Source organism: Notamacropus eugenii, chromosome 1, assembly GCF_028372415.1.
Source record: "Notamacropus eugenii isolate mMacEug1 chromosome 1, mMacEug1.pri_v2, whole genome shotgun sequence".
In the NCBI taxonomy this organism is placed as follows: Eukaryota; Metazoa; Chordata; class Mammalia; order Diprotodontia; family Macropodidae; genus Notamacropus; species Notamacropus eugenii.
The window spans coordinates 310,755,308-310,772,812 of NC_092872.1; the positions used below are offsets into that span (position 1 = coordinate 310,755,308).

General features: G+C 41.5%; 1 protein-coding gene across 3 annotated transcripts in view; it reads left to right on the forward strand.

Moving 5' to 3' along the window:
- The window catches only part of ACTN1 (actinin alpha 1), a 129,405-nt gene extending 114,884 nt beyond the window's left edge, over positions 1-14,521 (forward strand). The window contains exons 17-22 of one of the 3 annotated variants that reach the window (XM_072629506.1): positions 186-365; positions 921-1,067; positions 4,717-4,797; positions 5,313-5,378; positions 6,409-6,567; positions 13,439-14,521. In XM_072629506.1, the coding sequence (XP_072485607.1) occupies positions 186-365; positions 921-1,067; positions 4,717-4,797; positions 5,313-5,378; positions 6,409-6,567; positions 13,439-13,597 (792 nt within the window). In that variant the 3' untranslated portion in view covers positions 13,598-14,521. The remainder of the gene's footprint in view (positions 1-185; positions 366-920; positions 1,068-4,716; positions 4,798-5,312; positions 5,379-6,408; positions 6,568-13,438) is intronic. The other 2 variants (XM_072629507.1, XM_072629508.1) reach the window with 2 other exon arrangements.
- Positions 14,522-17,505: the final 2,984 nt, after the last annotated feature.

The window sequence follows — 17,505 nt, forward strand, 5'->3', positions numbered from 1 at the left end:
CTTTTCAAAACTCTTTGAGGCTCCATTGACATTTCCTGGGAAAGACCATGTCTCAACAGCGATCCAAAGGGTTAAAGTGCTGGAATTCCTGGCAGCCAAAAGTTCCTCCCTGTAGGTCACAGTTGTATGAATTCTTTGGTTGGGGGTGACTTTGAGGCAGTGTCACTCTCTCTTTGCTTCTGTAGGAAATTGGCCGTATCTCCATTGAGATGCATGGCACCTTGGAGGACCAGCTCAATCACCTTCGACAGTATGAGAAGAGCATCGTCAATTACAAACCAAAGATTGACCAGCTGGAAGGAGACCACCAGCAGATCCAGGAGGCTCTTATTTTTGACAACAAGCACACCAACTATACCATGGAGGTATGATCGTTGGGGAGAATAGCTGGGGATGATGTGTTGGTCTCCCTTAAACTTAAAACTTGGAAACAGAACCAGCGTTAATCCTTATAAATAATCTTGGTCATCATTGGTACATATATTTTTCTAATCTCCTTCCTTTTCCAGCAGTTTCTTTCTGATATAGAATAATAGTAGGATACGACTATTGGGACGTTGTGTGTGTGTGTGTGTGTGTGTGTGTGTGTGTGTGTGTGTGTGTGTGTGTGTGTGTGTACATTATTTCCTTTAGTTGGAGAGAAATCTATATTTTGGTAACCTCCTACCCTCTCCCCTACAACTATTTGCTATTATATTTCTGACTCTACCCGTTGCTTAGATTATGTCCCTACTAGGGTCATTAAATCATGGTCCATACTTGAAGTATTTCTACCTGAGAATATATTGCTCCAAAAGATCCTCATTGATGATGTCATAAAATCAGTCTGAAATGCACAGACAGGTTTTTGGGCTTTTGCTGAAGGGGAAAGCCAGAGATTTGGGTAGTTTCACCCTGTAACAGTAACGTTGATCTCCCAGCACATCCGAGTGGGCTGGGAACAGCTCCTCACCACCATCGCCAGGACCATGAATGAAGTGGAGAACCAGATCCTTACCCGAGATGCCAAAGGGATAAGCCAAGAGCAGATGAATGAGTTCCGAGCCTCCTTCAACCACTTTGACCGGGTAAGAGTTTGGCCTGTTGAGCTTTCCCCCTTGCTCGCCTTCACTGAAACACAACCTCAAAATGACCTCACAAATATGAGAACTATTCCCAGGATAGGAGCCTTCCTTCTCAGACACTTTACCAAGATCTAGAGATAGCTTAGAACATAGGTCTCTCTAATAGGGTGCCATGGGTCTTTGGCTCTGTTTAGTCAATATTTTGGCCAGTGCTTTGATTAAAGGCATAGTTGGATGGACTGCTCAACAGACTTGGGGCTGATATGAAGCTGGGAAGGATATCTAATATGTTGTTTTTGCTTCATTTAGATCAATTATGTCACTGGAGTAGGAAACTCCTCTGCCCAAAGCAGATCACGATTGATCTCTGATTTAAGTCTTAGAGTTGTCTGTAGCCCAGAGTGCCTCTGGTTAAGTAATTTGCCTAGGGTTACATAATATGTGTCAGACCTAGGATTTGAACCCAAATTTTCTTCATCCTTAGACTAGCTCTCTGTTCACTATTCCATGTTGCCTAAAATGTTGGGTTATAGAATCAGGATCAAAGATCTTGAAAGTCTAGAACAGTGAACAGAGTCTAATTATGTGAAATTTAGCAGAATTAGTCATTTACTTGCACAGCTAGGGGACAGAGCACTGGGCCTAGAGTCAGGAAGACTTCAGTTCAAATCCAGCCTCGACACTGTCTATGTGACCTTGGGCAAGTCACTTAACCTTGTTTGTCTTAGTCCACTGGAGAAAGAGATGGCAAACCACTCAATATCTTTGCTAAGAAAACTCCTTGTACTGTATGGTCCATGGGGTCACAAAGAGTCAGATAAAACTAAACGACTGAACAATAAGTACTATACTTGGGTTTAAAAAAATTAACTATTCAAGTATGGAAGAAAATAGGCATGGCTAGACAATATTTGAAAAAGATCTGGGAGTTTCAGTTGACTGAAAGCTCAACACAAATCAACAATGAGATGTCATGGCCCCAAATCCTAATGCACATCACAGCACACATTAGTAGAAGCAGAAGAGGTTACAATCCTACTCTTCTACACCATAGTTAAACCATGTCTGGTTTATTGAGCTGTCTTCTGGGTGTAACATTTAAGTAAAAACTTTAATAAATTGTGGCATTTCCAAAGGAGGGTGATCAGAATGGTGAGGTCATCTAAACTATGTCATGAGGATGACTTAAAGGAACTGGGAATATTTAGGAAATGGGACTCAAGGGTCACATGATAGCTTATGTTCTAGTATTTGAAGGGCAGCTATCTGGGTATAGGGATCACATTCATTTCATAGGACTTAGGGCTAGAATGGACCTTTCCTTGTCCAACCCCTTCATTTTATAAATAAGAAAATTGAGACCCAGAGAAATTAAGTGACTTAAAGTCACACTGCTAGGACCAGAATTTAGACAATAGTTTTTGAGACGTCTATGCTCTTTCTACTATATCTCACCATACTTTGCCTCTACTCAGAGGAGAGAAGTAGTAAAAATTGTTATAACTTTATAAGAAGCAGATTTCGCCTTGATTTTTAGGACAGACTTCGTAGCAATTTCAGCTGTATAAAAGTGAAATGGGTTACCTTAGAAATTGAGCAAGTTCTCCGTTAGCAGAGGTCTGCAATGAGACTATAAATGGCCACCTCTCAGGGATTTTATAGGGAATTCTAGTTCAGCAGTGGGCTGAACTCAATGGCCTCTGAAATCCCTTCTGCCTCAGAATCTATATTCCATGGGAACAGCTAAGGCCTCTGTCCCTGAGCCCATCATGTCAACCAATTTCACAGATACATAAGAATAATTCTATCAACCACTTTCCTTGACTGTTAACACACCACAACCCTCAATGGATCTACTAGATCCTAACAACCTGTCTCACACACTTTGTGGGCCTGCTAGACTGGAGTACCCATTGCCTAGCCTGGTGAGCAGGCAGAATTGAGCAGCCTGTGAGTGCTGTCTGGAATGCACTCCTTTCTTACCTCCACCTGATAGAATTTAGCTTCCTTTAAAGCCCCGCTCAATTATCACCTCCTACATGAAGCCCTTCCCTGACCTATTTGTTAGTGTTCACTTCCTCTTGAAATTATCGGATCCTTACTTGTCTCCTCCTCCTCCCCCCTACCCTGTAGATATTAATAACAATGATAATAGCTATACGTACTTACTATGTACCAGGCACTGTGCTAAGCACTTTACAGTTATTATCTCATTTGATCCTTACAACATCCCTGGGAAGTAGGTGCTATTATTATCCCCATTTTACAGATGAGGGAACTGAGGCAATTAGAGGTTAAATGACTTGCCCAGGGTCTGAGGTCAAATTTGAACTCGTCTTCCTGATTGCAAGCCCAGCACCATGTAAGCATCTTTAAGGCAGAGACTGTTTAATTTTTTTGTCTATCTTTAGTGCTGAGAACAATACCTGACCATAGTAGGTGTTTAATGTTTGTTGAATAGAAAGTGCCATGGACTTAGCCACAAAGAACAAAAACCCCTGAGTTCCAGTTCCAGCTGTGTCACATAGCAGGTTAACATTGGTCCAAGCATCTTAACCTTCTCTAGGCCTCAATTTTCTCATCTGTAAAATGGGGTGGAGTGAGGGAAAGGTGTTAGATCAGCATGAGATACTAAGGCTTTGGTGTCCATCCCGTCCCGCTAGCTTGACCTCTGCTTGAATTATCTCAGGCAGCTAGCTGGCTGCTTTTCCTTGTGTTAGGCATCCCTTCATCAGACCCTTCCTGAAGGAGAGCTCACAAATTAACACTTGCACTCTGCCTTCATGGTTTTCCTACCAGAATCACTTAACTGTAAGAGTAATGGTTTTTGGCCCCAAATGAAAGCTAGACAGTTATTGGCCTTTCATTCTGGTGGTTACTCCACCACCACCCTTACTGCTACCTCAGCCCTCCATAAGGTGAACAGCTATTCATGGGCATCTTCCCTAGTTTTGAATTTGAACTCTGATCCTTGGTCCTCATTTACACTAAGGGCTCTAAGAGCCCGTCAGTATGAATACTAGGAAGGTGAGTGGAGGTGAGGTCAGAACCCTGATTTTCCCCACAGAGGCTATTCAGAAACAGGTGAGCTCTTAATATAGGCTATCCTATTCTATGGTCCTAAGGGTGGGCCAAGTGACCCTTTGAGGATTGGGTGAGAAGAGTGAGCTAATTGGGCTGCTGCCTCTACACGCCTCTGCCTGCTTCATGGCACCCCCGATATCTCAGGAGCCTTTAGTGGAACTCCCTGCAGACCCGAGTGTGAGAGTGTATGTGGGGGAAGGAGTGGGGAGGAAAGGGAGGGAGGGTTGATTTGGGAGGCCCCTGTTTTGGTCCTGTTTGAAGCAAGGTTGTGTGTGAGCACATACTGAAACCTCATTTTGGTATCTAACCTTATGCACTTTTATTTCCCCTTTCTCCTTTCTCCCCTCACCCTCCTCACCCCTTTCCATCTGCATGATCATATACACATCTCCCTCTCTACCTCTTCTCACTTCCCACTGCCCACATGCTTGCTTTCCTTCCCTCCCTGCATGGCACACACCATCCGCCTTCTCATTCACCATCCCTGTGCATTTTGTCCCTTCCCCCATTCCCCTCCTCTGGCACCCACTGCATGTCCTGCTGCCTGGCACACCACGGCCACCCCCAGGATCACTCCGGCACACTCGGTCCTGAGGAGTTCAAAGCCTGCCTCATCAGCTTGGGTTACGATATTGGCAACGACCCCCAGGTACTCAACACCTGCATGGAACATGGTCAGGGGTGGCATCTGGGGTGATCAATAACATGTGTTTCTCCTTTTTCTTTTCTCTCTCTGTCTGGATCTCTCCCTTTCCCCAACTTTCCTGTGTTCCTCTGGACATGTGCCTTTCCTTTCTGTTGACTTTACTCGCTGTGGAAACCTCTCCCTTTGAGGGGGATCCTTCTTGCATCTGTCTGTACTTTGGACTCCTTTCCCTGAGTACTTTTCATGGGAATCTTACTTTCTTTTCTTTCCCATTTTCTCTGCACTCTGTCCTTGCTGGCCTCTGCCTCTCTCTTGTTCTTTGCAATATGTTCCACCTTTAATTTGTATTTCTCTTCTTTCCTCTTTCATTTTTATCTCTCTCCTCTGTCTGCCCCACCATCCAATAAACCCTATCCCTCTGTTGTCCATGTCCTACCTCTTGGTGAACTGGTGTGGGCCCTTTCCTCTTCCCACCTTTCCTGCCCTCCCTTTGTCTAAATGTCACTGCCTTCGTGCAGAAGAAGACAGGCATGATGGACACGGACGATTTCCGAGCCTGCCTTATCTCCATGGGTTACAATATGGTAACGTAAAGCAGATGCCCCCTTCTCATTCCTGAGAGTTGGTGTGGCCTCCCGTGGCCACAAGCCCTTATCCCTGCCCTGTGTGAGGGGAGGGATCTGTGAAACAAACCAGTGAGGTGAGGTCAATGTAGAAAGGTTTTCTTTGGGTCTTAGGTGATCACTAAAATCAGAGGGGATACGAGGGTTGGAGCGGATAAATACAGGGAGCGGCTGTTATTTTCTTGATGAGCTGGTCAGTTTAGCCTTGATATTTCTCACTGTTAATCTTTAGCCCCTCAGGGAATAAACTTGGGGGTGAGTCAGAAGAGGTTTCTTCCTATCAGCTTGATTTCTTTGGGGACAGGTAATGCTAAGTCTGGGGAAGGAATGGAGTGATATAGGGGAGGGATATCTCTTCTCAACCAGCTGGGTGACCTGGCACTACATGCTGCCCATCTTGATGTTTCATTGTGCCTGACTGCATTAGAAGGGATTTTTGCCCTTTCCCCTGGAACATCCAGCAGGCACAATCTGGGAGCTGTTAATATTTCTACCTTCATGTTGGCCTGAGCTTTTGGTCAGTTTGCTTCTTTGTTGCTGCCCTGTTCTCGGGCAAGGCAGGAAACTTTGATATCAGTTTCAGTTATCACCCTAAATAGACTTGAGCTTGGCTGTCTTTTTGCCAGTGCATCTTCTTTCCTTCTCTTATTTTTACCCCATTTCACCCCAGTGCTGAGCGGCAAACCAAGGGTATAAGGTTTTCTGTCTGTGGAAGCTTTTTTCTTTAATGAGTTCGTAATTCTCGCTCACAGGATAATGTGCTGAGCCAAATGTCCTAAAATTAGGACATACCTATGAGCTGGGCCCCCAAGTCAACCTAGATTTTGTTGGGGGAAATTTATGTACCCCCTTTGGAATCTCTCATCCCCACAAAGCAGGGGTAACACTAATCCCTCCATCACTAGATACTAACAGAAACTCCATAGGGCTAGATATTTCAAATAGATCCCAGCCTTTGGGGCTGATGCAGTTTCCATCCTTTGTTCTTCAGGGAGAGGCAGAGTTTGCCCGAATCATGAGCATTGTCGACCCTAACCGCATTGGTGTAGTGACATTCCAGGCCTTCATCGATTTCATGTCCCGTGAGACAGCTGACACAGACACAGCTGACCAAGTCATGGCTTCCTTCAAGATCCTGGCTGGGGACAAGGTAAGCTTACTGTGTATTCATAGCCTTCTTAGGGGTACTGGTCTCTGATATAAGAGTCAGTAAAGGGATGCAGACAAGGGTTCTCCAGAGACAAAGCCATAAATCCATATCCCTGAACACCTCTGTCAATAATAGAAAAAGTTTGTACATTGAATTTCCATCTTAAAACATACACACACACATACACCCGCACACCACAAAACCAGCCCTTGGGAAAATGAGGAATATAGATAAAAAATAAACAAGATGAGATCAATTACCAATACAATTTAGAATGAAAAAAAATTGGAAAAGGCTAACAAAATTGATAAGCAATTATTGAGACTAATTTTAAGAAGAGAGTAATATGAAAAATTAGAAATAAGGAGACGTTACAAGAGCAAAAGAAATTGAGATTTCTGTATTCAGCATTGGGTCAAGAGGAATGGTTATCTATAAAAAATTTTTAAATTAAAAAAAACCCCAAGAAGTGGACAATCTAAATTAGATGGCTCAGAAAGTGTCATCAGATAGACCATTTCAGCACTCCCCAGAAAAAAAAGGCAACTCAGTTGTCAATTTTCCAGTACTTTTAAACGAGTTAACTTCTGTTCTACATAAAATATTAAAGAACAGAAAGAAATGTGCCCTTTTCTCTACAGTTCTCAAAAAATATCCTCACTTTATCCATCTATCTGTGTTAACTATCCTCCCTTATTTCTCCTCCTTTTGGGAGCCAAACTCTTTAAAAGAAGACCTTCTCCTCTCAAATCCCTTTCTTAATTCTTTGCACTTTGGCTTCCTGCCTCATGATTCAACCAAAACTGCTCAAATTTACAGATGATCCAATGGCTGTATCCACTGGGCTTTTTTCTGTCTTCTTTGACTTCTTGACCTCTCCAAAGCCTTCGACATTATTGATCACCCTTTTCTTCCTAGACACCACTCTCTCCTGGATCTCCTCTTACCTGTCAGACCAGTCCTTCTTAGTATCTTTTGATGGATCTTCAGCCAGGTCATGCTATCTCATCATGGGTGTCCTGGGCCCTCTTTTCTTTTTTTCTATACTATTTCACTTGGCGATCTCATCAGCTCCCATAGATTTAATTACCATCTCTATGCTTTTGGTTCTCAAATCTCCTTATGTAACCCTAAGCTCTTTGTTGACCTCCAGTCTCATATTCCTCACTGCCTATTGAACATCTTAAACTGGATGTCCTGTAGATGTCCTAAACATTGACATCTTCAAAACTGAACTCATCTTTCTCCCCAAACCTCCTCTCTTCTTATCCTCTGAATTACTTTTGAGGGTACCATGATCCTCCCAATCATTTAGGCTTGTAGCCTCTTGGTGTCATCTTTGACTCTTTGCTCTCTTTCACCCTATACCGGGCTCCCCCCAAAATCCAGTCTGTTGCCATGGCCTGTTGATTTTACCTTCGTAATGTCTCATACATGACTCTTTTCCCCTGATAATCCCATCACTCTGGTGGAGGCCCTCATCACTTCATGGATTAGACTTGCAGTAGGCTGCTGGTAGGTCTGACTGCCACAAATCTCTCCCTAATCCAATCCATCCTTTACTTAGTTGTCAGTGATCTTCCTAAAGTCAAAGTTTGACCTTATCACACCTTCCTTCATTAAATTCCAGTGACTCTCTATCACCTCCAGGATAAAACATAAGATCCTCTGTTTCAGAGTCTTTCACTGTCTGTGCCTGGTCTCCCCTTTCCCATCTTTTTAGACCTCATACCCTATCCCACTGTAAATTCTGCAATGTAGAGTTCATTTTTTTGTTACTGACCTCTTCACTGTTCCTCAGACAAGACACCCTGTTTCCCAACTCTGGATATTTTCACTGGCTGTTTCTCACACATGGAATGCTCCCCCTCATCTTTACCTTCTGCTTTCCCTGGCTTCTTCAAGTCCCAGTTAAAATTCCACCTTTTACATTAAGCCTTAACCAAATCTCTAATTCTTATACCCTCCCTTTTGATTATGTCCAACTTTTTTTTGTTCGTATATCACTATTTACATGTTGTTTCCTCCAATAGAATGTGAACTTCTTGAGAGCAGGATCTGTCTTTTTCCTTCCTTTATATTCCCAGTGCCCAACAACATAGTAGATGCTTAATGTTAATTGATTGACTTAGTTACTGAGAATTACCCAACTCCTTTCATACAGCAAATATGGGTTTGCAGTAAGTCTGTGAAAACTACAGAACAATATCATTAGTGCAAAGTGAAAGAAAAAGACAAAAGAGAGTAGATAATTATGTTGAAAAAAATAACCATCATATCTAAGCAGATTTATAAATAAAAGAAAAAGAAAATATATCTCCCTTTCACTGGGTGGTGGGGGACTAGGGGTATAGTCTATAACCATTCTATAACCATAGTCCCCCTCCACCCAGTTGAAAAGGAAGTATAGTTTCTTTTTCTTTTTTTTATTTTTAAGACATTTCTTTCTTATTATGAAATTAAGAAATATTAACAAACATGTACTTTCTAATATTTAAAAAACAGAAAAATAACACACAAGGCCATGGTTTTCTATTACATACAACTTGGGGCTTTTAAAGAAGTGTTTGTCTTGGCTACTTGTCTGCCCTTTTCTGAATTTCCTTTTGTTCTCACGGCTCTGTGTACTTTGAAACTATTGGTGCCTTTTTCCTCATTCTCCTTTTCTTCCTTCTCTATCACAGTCATTAGAAAGGGAAAAAAAAATTAGTGTTAATGAAGTCCAGTGTTGAAATTGCATTTGTACTTCAGAAGATTATAAACATTTTGGAGAAAAATCTGACAGTATTCAAGAAAGGTGACTTTGGAGCCAGCAATTTCATGAGTTAGGCTTCTATTGTAAAGGCATCACAGAATGGAAGAAGGATATATAGAAGCATAGCATGATATAATGGATGGCATGCTGGAGCTGGAGACCGGAAGGACCTGAATTTAAATCCTACATTTGAGCTGGGTGACTATTGGCAAGTCACTTAAGTTCTACCAGTCTCAGTCACCTCATCTATAAAATGTGAGGTTTGGACTTGGGATCTCCAAAAGATGGGATAAACCTCCAAGAAATGGAGGCATCTCTAAAGCTATGGGCCTAGGATTTACATGAAGAAAGTGCCATTTGCAATAACAAAAAATCAGAAACAACTTATACATCCCAGCAATTCAAAAATGACTGAATAAATTGTAGCATATTACTATAATGAAATATTGCAGTGCTATAAAAATAATAAATATAAAATGTGAGATGTAGAAAAAACTTATGTGAGGTGATGGTGAGTGAAATCAGCAGTACTAGAAATGGAGCCACATAATTTTTTTTTTTTAAAAGAAAGGAAGGAAGGAAAACTGGGTCAAATTTTAGGTCAACCTTAAGATTAGAAGGGGACCCAATTCACCTGGTATGGTGGCACATACCTGCAATTCCTGCTGCTAGAGAGGCTAAGGCTGGTGAATTGGTTGAGTTTGAAAACTTCTGAGCCACAGTTGGGGTAGAAACCAGTCAGATGTCTGTACTAAGTCTGGCACCAATAGTAAGCCCTCTGGGAATGTTGAAAGGGGACCCCCAGCCTGCCTGAGTCAGACTGGTCCAAGTTGGAAAAGAAGCAGATCACAGCTACCATGCTAATTAGTAGTAGGATTGAGTCAGTGAAGTAGCCAGTGCATTTCTAGTCTGAGTGAGATAAGGGAGACCCAGTCTCAAAAAAGTGTAGTGGAGAGGGGAAGAAGGGACCAGGACAAGCATGTATTGTTTGATGGTTCTATTGATTTATTCATTAAAAATCAGGGGATTGTGGGTAAGATTTTGTCCCTTGATTTGTGTGTTTGTGGGTGGTTATTGAGCACTTTCCCCCACCAAGAGTGAAGAGAAAGGGGAAGCTTTCATTCCAGGCTTAACAGAGTAGGGCAGAGTAATCCATTAGCTGATTTGTGAAGGAAGCAAAGCTTCTTTGACATACTTACTTTTCTAGTGAACTTGGATTTCTCCCTGCTATGCCATGTCCCATATAAGAACAGTAATTTAAATTAGAGTATTTTTGGTGTCAGTCACATCTATAATTACTGTATACCTTCCTAAAAGTCTCTGCTGTAAGTTGGGTGTGAACTATCCATAAGTTGTGAGAAAAATCTGACAATACTCAGGAAGGGTGACATTGGAACCAGCAATTTCATGAGTACGCTTCTATCCTAAAGGCATCATAGAAAAGTAAGAAAGATCTATAGAAAGGTGGGTGGCATGACATAATGGATGGTATACTGGAGCTGGAGATAGGAAGGACTTGTGTTTAAATTCTACCTCTGAGCTGGGTGACTATTGGCAAGTGAAAATGGTTGGAATTTTTATCCTTCCTAGGAAGTATTCACATTAATAATAATTTAATAATAATTTTTAAAAACCCTCTTAATTTGGAAAGCTCTAAAGCTAGTGGTGGAATCTCATTCAGAGTTGGTATTTTAGGGTCAAGATATTTTTCCTGGTATTGTCAAAACCACATCGTAGAGAGGACCACCTCTATGGTAGTCATAGGGTCCATCTGAGGATCAGGGAGCATTGGTTGAATTCTTGAAAGAGGCATATTCCTGCCCTTCCCCCCCCCCCCCCATTTCCCTGTGCCCTTTAGGAAAGCAGTTAACTTGAATTGGGTTTTTTTAATACTACAAACAACTTAAAAAATGAAATAAAACATAATTATACCTAAATCATAGGCAAAATTATTGACAAGGGACAGTGCATGAACGTATGTGCACAAATAAACTTTAAGAAGATAACAGTGACTTCTCATTTGCTGTGTTTATTTCGGATCTCTTTTCTTGGCCTACATGTATATTTTGTCTCTGCTTTGGTGTTCCAAACCTCATGAATCTTGGCAGTATGCAACTTTGCCTTTCTAATAGGAGTTACCTACTAAAGTGGGATGATAACCTAGGAGTCATCTCTTCTCACACCACCTGCATTCTGTCCTGACCCCCAAGTAACCTTCCCCTCCCAACTCCCTCCCCGCCCCCCCCTTCATATTTCCTATTATCAATCCCTAACACAGTTGACCCAGCACTAGACCAAAACACTATGCCCTGTACCTAACTCCTTTCCAGGATATCACAAAACCAACCTGCCTAATCTTGTTCAGGCCCATTCCAATGGAATGTGTTCTTGGGACACACCTTTGGCAATCTAGCCTGGAACCTTTAAAACTTTTATTTCCTCTCTGACTCAGTCATAGTTTTTCAGGAGCCTTTTCCATTGTTCCTTTCAAGATTATTTGCCCCTCCGCAGTCTTACCTGATTTTACTGACTTTCATCCTATTCCTTCTCAGCCTCCTTCCTCCTCCAAAGAAAGATTCTCATCTTTTTAATTCTTTGAAGGGAGTCCCAGGGAAAGGATTATTTTTCCCATTTTACAAAAGGCACTGAATCCCCCTGTTCCCTCTGAATGCTCCCATGGACATCCCTGTGCTGTTATGACATGGTTGTCAGAAGACTTCTTGGGTCTTCATTGACATCCAAAACACAATTGTTATCCACCCAGCCACTGGAGTCTTGTTTTGATTCCTGGTCTTACAATGGAAGGACATGTCAGAGGAAGATAATAGATTGGGATCAACAGTAGAACAGACAAATAGGGCAGCTAGGTGGTGCAGTGGGTAGAGCACTAGTGCAGGAGTCAGGAGCACCTGAGTTCAAATCTCACCTCAGACACTTGACACTCACTAGCTGGGTGACCTTGGGCAAGTCTCTTAACCCCAATTGCCTCATCTTGGATCATCTCCAGTCATCCTGATGAATGTCTGGTCACTGGATTCAGATGGCTCTGGAGGAGAAGTGAGGCTGGTGACCTGCACAGCCCTTTTTCACTCAAAACAAAGTCAAGTACAAGTCATGTCATTATTTCTCTGTCTTCTTTGGCATTAAAGAACGAACACACACACAAGAACAAATGCCTGGTCATCTGACCACAGAAGGGAGTTAATGGGCTGAGCCAGGATCAGAGAATCCAAATGTATAGAGAGGAATATGGGCTGGGCTAACGTCAGAGACAAGAGCCAGGATCTCTCCCCAAAGGGAGAGTTAAAAGCAACCATTTCATTTTACAGTTTAGGAAAGAGCAGATTTACCAAAGGTGATAATACCTTGTGGCAGACAGAAACCTAGGAAGAATTTGGGCTCAGATTTTTAGATTCTTTGTCTTTTCATTGTTATTCAATCATTTCAGTCATGTTTGACTCTTTGTGACCCCATCTGGGATTTTCTTGGCAAAAATACTGGAGTAGCCTGCCATTTGCTTCTCCAACTCATTTTACAGATGAGGAACTGAGGTAAAGAGGGCTAAGTGACTTGCCCAGGGTCACACAGCTAGTAAGTGTTTGAGGTCATATTTGAACTTAGGAAAATGAATTCTCCTGATTTCATACCCAACACGCTATCCACTGGACCAACTATTTGCACTACCTACTCTTGGTTTATCCGTGATCACAATGTGCAATCCTGCCCTTCCACACATCACTCCTTAGTGACGTTGTCAGGTACAGAACATTGTATTTGAACCGTGGATCTTTCCCAGGACAGCATTTCTCATGTTTCCATGTACCCCTTAAGTACAATAGAGAATATTCCATTTGTTTAGCTCAATGTTGGGGCAAAACACAAGCCCTTATTCTTTAGAAAAGGGGTTGGTGACTTTTAAAAAATGGTATGCCAAAGTTAGTAGGCCCTATTTTTCCATCATGTTAATGGTAAACCAATGGGGAGGGACTTTCATGAGCAGTGGGAAGGGCCATAAGTGGTGAATAGACCTCATGCCATCCTCAGCAGTCATGATGTCAGTTGCTGATCTGTACTACAGATGTTGTCTGATACTAAATTTCTTTGTTCCCTTTGCAGAATTATATTACCTTGGATGAACTACGCCGGGAACTCCCACCTGACCAAGCAGAATACTGCATCGCACGGATGGCCCCCTATACTGGCCCAGATGCGGTGCCTGGTGCTCTGGACTACATGTCCTTCTCCACAGCCCTCTATGGTGAAAGTGACCTTTAACCTACTTCTAGACCCCCCCCTACCACACAAACTCCCTTCCTTTATTACCATACAAACCCCCAGACTTTACCAGGGTTCTTCTTCCTGTCCAGATGCACCTTTTTTTCTGTATGCAATGCAAGCCTTCCCCACCCCCCCAGCTCTGCCTCCTTTGTTGGACTGTCCTCCACTTTCTCCTTCCCTCTCTCTTCCCCGCTAAACCCTGAGGTTTTGGTGTCAACTCACAAGTTCCCATCATCTTCAGGGATGGGACAGACTTTACATTGAATCTTCCCACCCTCTGAAAGTGGTAACAGTTTACAAAATTATTTTCTGCAAAAAAGAAAAAAAAGTTAAAAAAAAACCAAACCAAAAAACCCACATATTTTATTATAGAAATAAAGGTATTTTTCTCCACCTGACTGAAATGGATAAGGGGAAAATAGAACTATTTGCACCACGTGTTTTGTTGTGACATAGGAAAATAAGCAAGCACAATGCGACATTCCATCCTTTTTTAAAAAAAAAAATACATTTTTTTAAAAGAAATTATCTTATCTGTTCCATCTTTTGTGTCCATTCCTCCAATCCCTCATCTTTCAATGAGGGGAGGAAATTCTGTCAAAAGACACACCAGGTGCATGTGTGTTTGCTTGATCACTTGTTTCATGGAAATATTTTATGATATTAAAAATCTTCAGAGATAGCTGTTTTTTAGGAAGACAAATAATTTACATGGCTTGTCTTTTCATATTTAATTCCAGAGATATGACGATCAGTCTCCTCAGTGCACAAAATGTGTTTCTTTTTTTTGTTTTGTTTTGTTTTAATTATTTTAAAGTTGTCTATTAAAAAAAAAGGTCAGGACAAACTTGGAAAGAGTGGTTGACTTTGATATTGCTTGTCACAAACCATATTAAAAACAAAGCAGCATTCTTGTGATAACTCTTTGCTGTGTCTTATCTTCCTTCTGTTGGAAAATTGCGTGGGACCTCAGGGAGGTGTGTGACATCTGTCTCCATATTGTTTTCTCATGCAGATTCTTGAACCACTGAAATTGTAGTCCAGAGTCCTGCATCCTGTTCTTAGCCTTGCCTCTAATACTTGTTGTGTGACACTAGACAAGCCTCTTGATTTCCCTGGGCCTCATCTTCCTCATATATAAATGGGGCTGGGGAATTGGGTAGAGGTTAACCATGCCTCTAAGCTGCGTGACCAAAGGCAAACCACTTAACACTCAACGTCTTGGGCAGCTCTTTAAATCTGCCACCTGAACTGTTTGAGGGAGTGTCCACAATCACAATTTCCGACACTAATGAACTCATAGGTCTAAACCTCACTCCCCCAAATGGGGATTATATCTGCCCTACTTCCATTACAGAATTAAATGAAAAGTATGGATGTGCTTTGGGAAAAGTTGAGAACAGTATAGTTCAAAGGTGCTCATAACTCATAGGTTCCATTTTTCTTTTCTTGGGACCCCCATGTCTTTCCCCAGATGGATGAATGGACCTCAGTTTCATTGGTTTTTCATGATTCAACCAACTCATGAACTCATTCATTTGGAACTATGTTATGTGAAATTTACCTTTAATAGAGTTTTGAGAGGCTACCAAAGAAATGGGCTTAGCAGCTGAAAGATAAATTGTGCTTCAAAATACAGGAGACCTTTCTTGTCTGAAAGGGTTTTTATGTTCTTGGGATTTTGTCATTTAAGGAATCATAATGTACCTAGGATAAGTGGGAAATAGTTGTTGTCTAGAGATTAAAAGGAAATGAATTAATATGAAGTATAAATTCACTTGGGCAGCTAGGTGGCACAGTGGATAGATCTCTGGAACTAGTCAGGAAGAGTCATCTTTTCAGGTTCAAATCCAGTCTCAAACACTTAACTAGCTGTGTGACCCTGGATAAGTCACTTAATCCTGTTTGCCTCAGTTTCCTCACTTATAAAATGAGCTAGATAAGGAAATGGCAAGTATCTTTGTCAAGAAAACCTCAGATAGGATCACAACACAACAAAATTCACTTCCTAGGCTGGGGCCATATATCTAGATCAAGAATATTTAGATTATCAGACCCCTTATGGCTCATTCCCAACTGAAATCACTGACTGCTTCCAGTGAAAATAAGTGTTGTGGGCCTCAGTTTCATCATTTATTTTTCCTTCCTTGATGTACTTTTATCCAAGGAAAATTTTTCTCCCTGATAACATAGGGAGTAAAGATTCATATTTTTAGACCTCTCACCTTATTGGGGGAAACCCACCTGTGCCTTGACTGTCACTTGACCTTAGAAGAAACACTGTATTTTCTGAAGGTCATTGCCAGTTTCTGCTTGCCCTTTCGTATTTGTTGGAATTGAGGTCCTGAGTCCTTTGTTCTGACAGGGAGTTACTGGGACAAGCTGTCCCTTAGTGCAGGGACGCAGCCAAGCAAGGACTAACTAATCGTCCTTTTCAGCTGCTTTTGCTAGTCAATAGATTTCTGCTAAGTCTTAATATACATGGAAGTTGGTAGCCCAATTACTAGCAAGCCTTCATTTTCCTAGGCCTCACTGGCTACAAAATTTTGTGTTTGATTCAGAGTCAGGTGGTGTGAATTCAGATCCTGCCTCTGACTTCCTTGTTCTGTGACCACAGACTAGGCATTTTACTTTTGAGATCCAGTTTCCTTATCTGTGAAATCTAAGATAATGTTTATGTCCTGTACCGTACAAGTTGATAAGAAAAGTGCTGTAGAAAGCATTTAGAAATAGAAATATATTTAATATTTTACACTACATAATACTTTTATATCCTATATAATATGCTAATACTTTGTATAATATGATATTTTATCATAGCACATAATTATATTTTTAGCTCCATAGAATTAAGTAGCATACGGTGTGAAAGAGAAGGGAGAAAGCACCTACTATGTGCTTGGCACTGTGCTAAGTGCTTTACAAATAACACGCAGGAAAGCAGGTGCTATTATCCCCATTTTACAATTTCAGGCAACTGAGTCACACAGGTTACGTGACTTCACACAGCTAATAAATGTCTAAGGCCAAGTCTGAGCTCAGGTTTTCCTGTTTCTAGGCCTAGTGCTCTATCCACTATCCAGCCAAGACGTTGCTGTATATCTCACAGCAGGAGATATCTAATGGAATGCCCCAGAAACACTACCCTGCGCCATTATGACTTGGATAAAAGTTTAGAGGCTATGCCTATGAAATTTGCAGATGATAAAGTTGGGAGGAATAGTTAACACATTCAATTATGGGATCTAAAAAGTAGCAAAATAAAATTCAGTAGGCATAGATGTAAAGTCTTGCATTTAGATTAAAAAAAAAGCAACCTACTAAGATGGGGGATAGAAATTGTTCTGAGAAAAGGTGGAGGTTTTAGTGAATTCCAAGCTTGAGTAAGCAAAAATAATGTGATTATGGAGCTTCAGTAAGGGGAGGTGGGACTCAGCTTCCAGCAACAGGGCAGCAATGTCATAGCGCACTGTAATATGCCTTCATTGGACCTGATCGAGAGGAGGATTGTAGAAGTCCATGGCATAGGAGGATCCATTGAAGGAAGAAAACATGGGAATTGTTTTCAAGGTTTGTTGTGTTTGGCTCCAAAAGGCAGAAAGAACTTCCTGGAAGGGGAATGGATGACCTCCACTGGTAGTGATTTCCCCTTGTTGGAGGTGTTCCAGAAGAGGTTGGATTGACTACTTGTCAGGACTGTTATAGTGGGATTCCTTTTGGGTATTTATTGGTTGGACTAGATGGCTGCTCAGGTCCCTTCCAACTCTCAGATTCTGTTTAAAAACCTAGTTGTGTATATATATATATATATATTTTAAATTCAGAAGGATGAAAGAGCCTGGCATTAAAAAAAAAACAAAACACCTGTGGAATCCTATGTTAATCTATACTCTGTTAATCACACC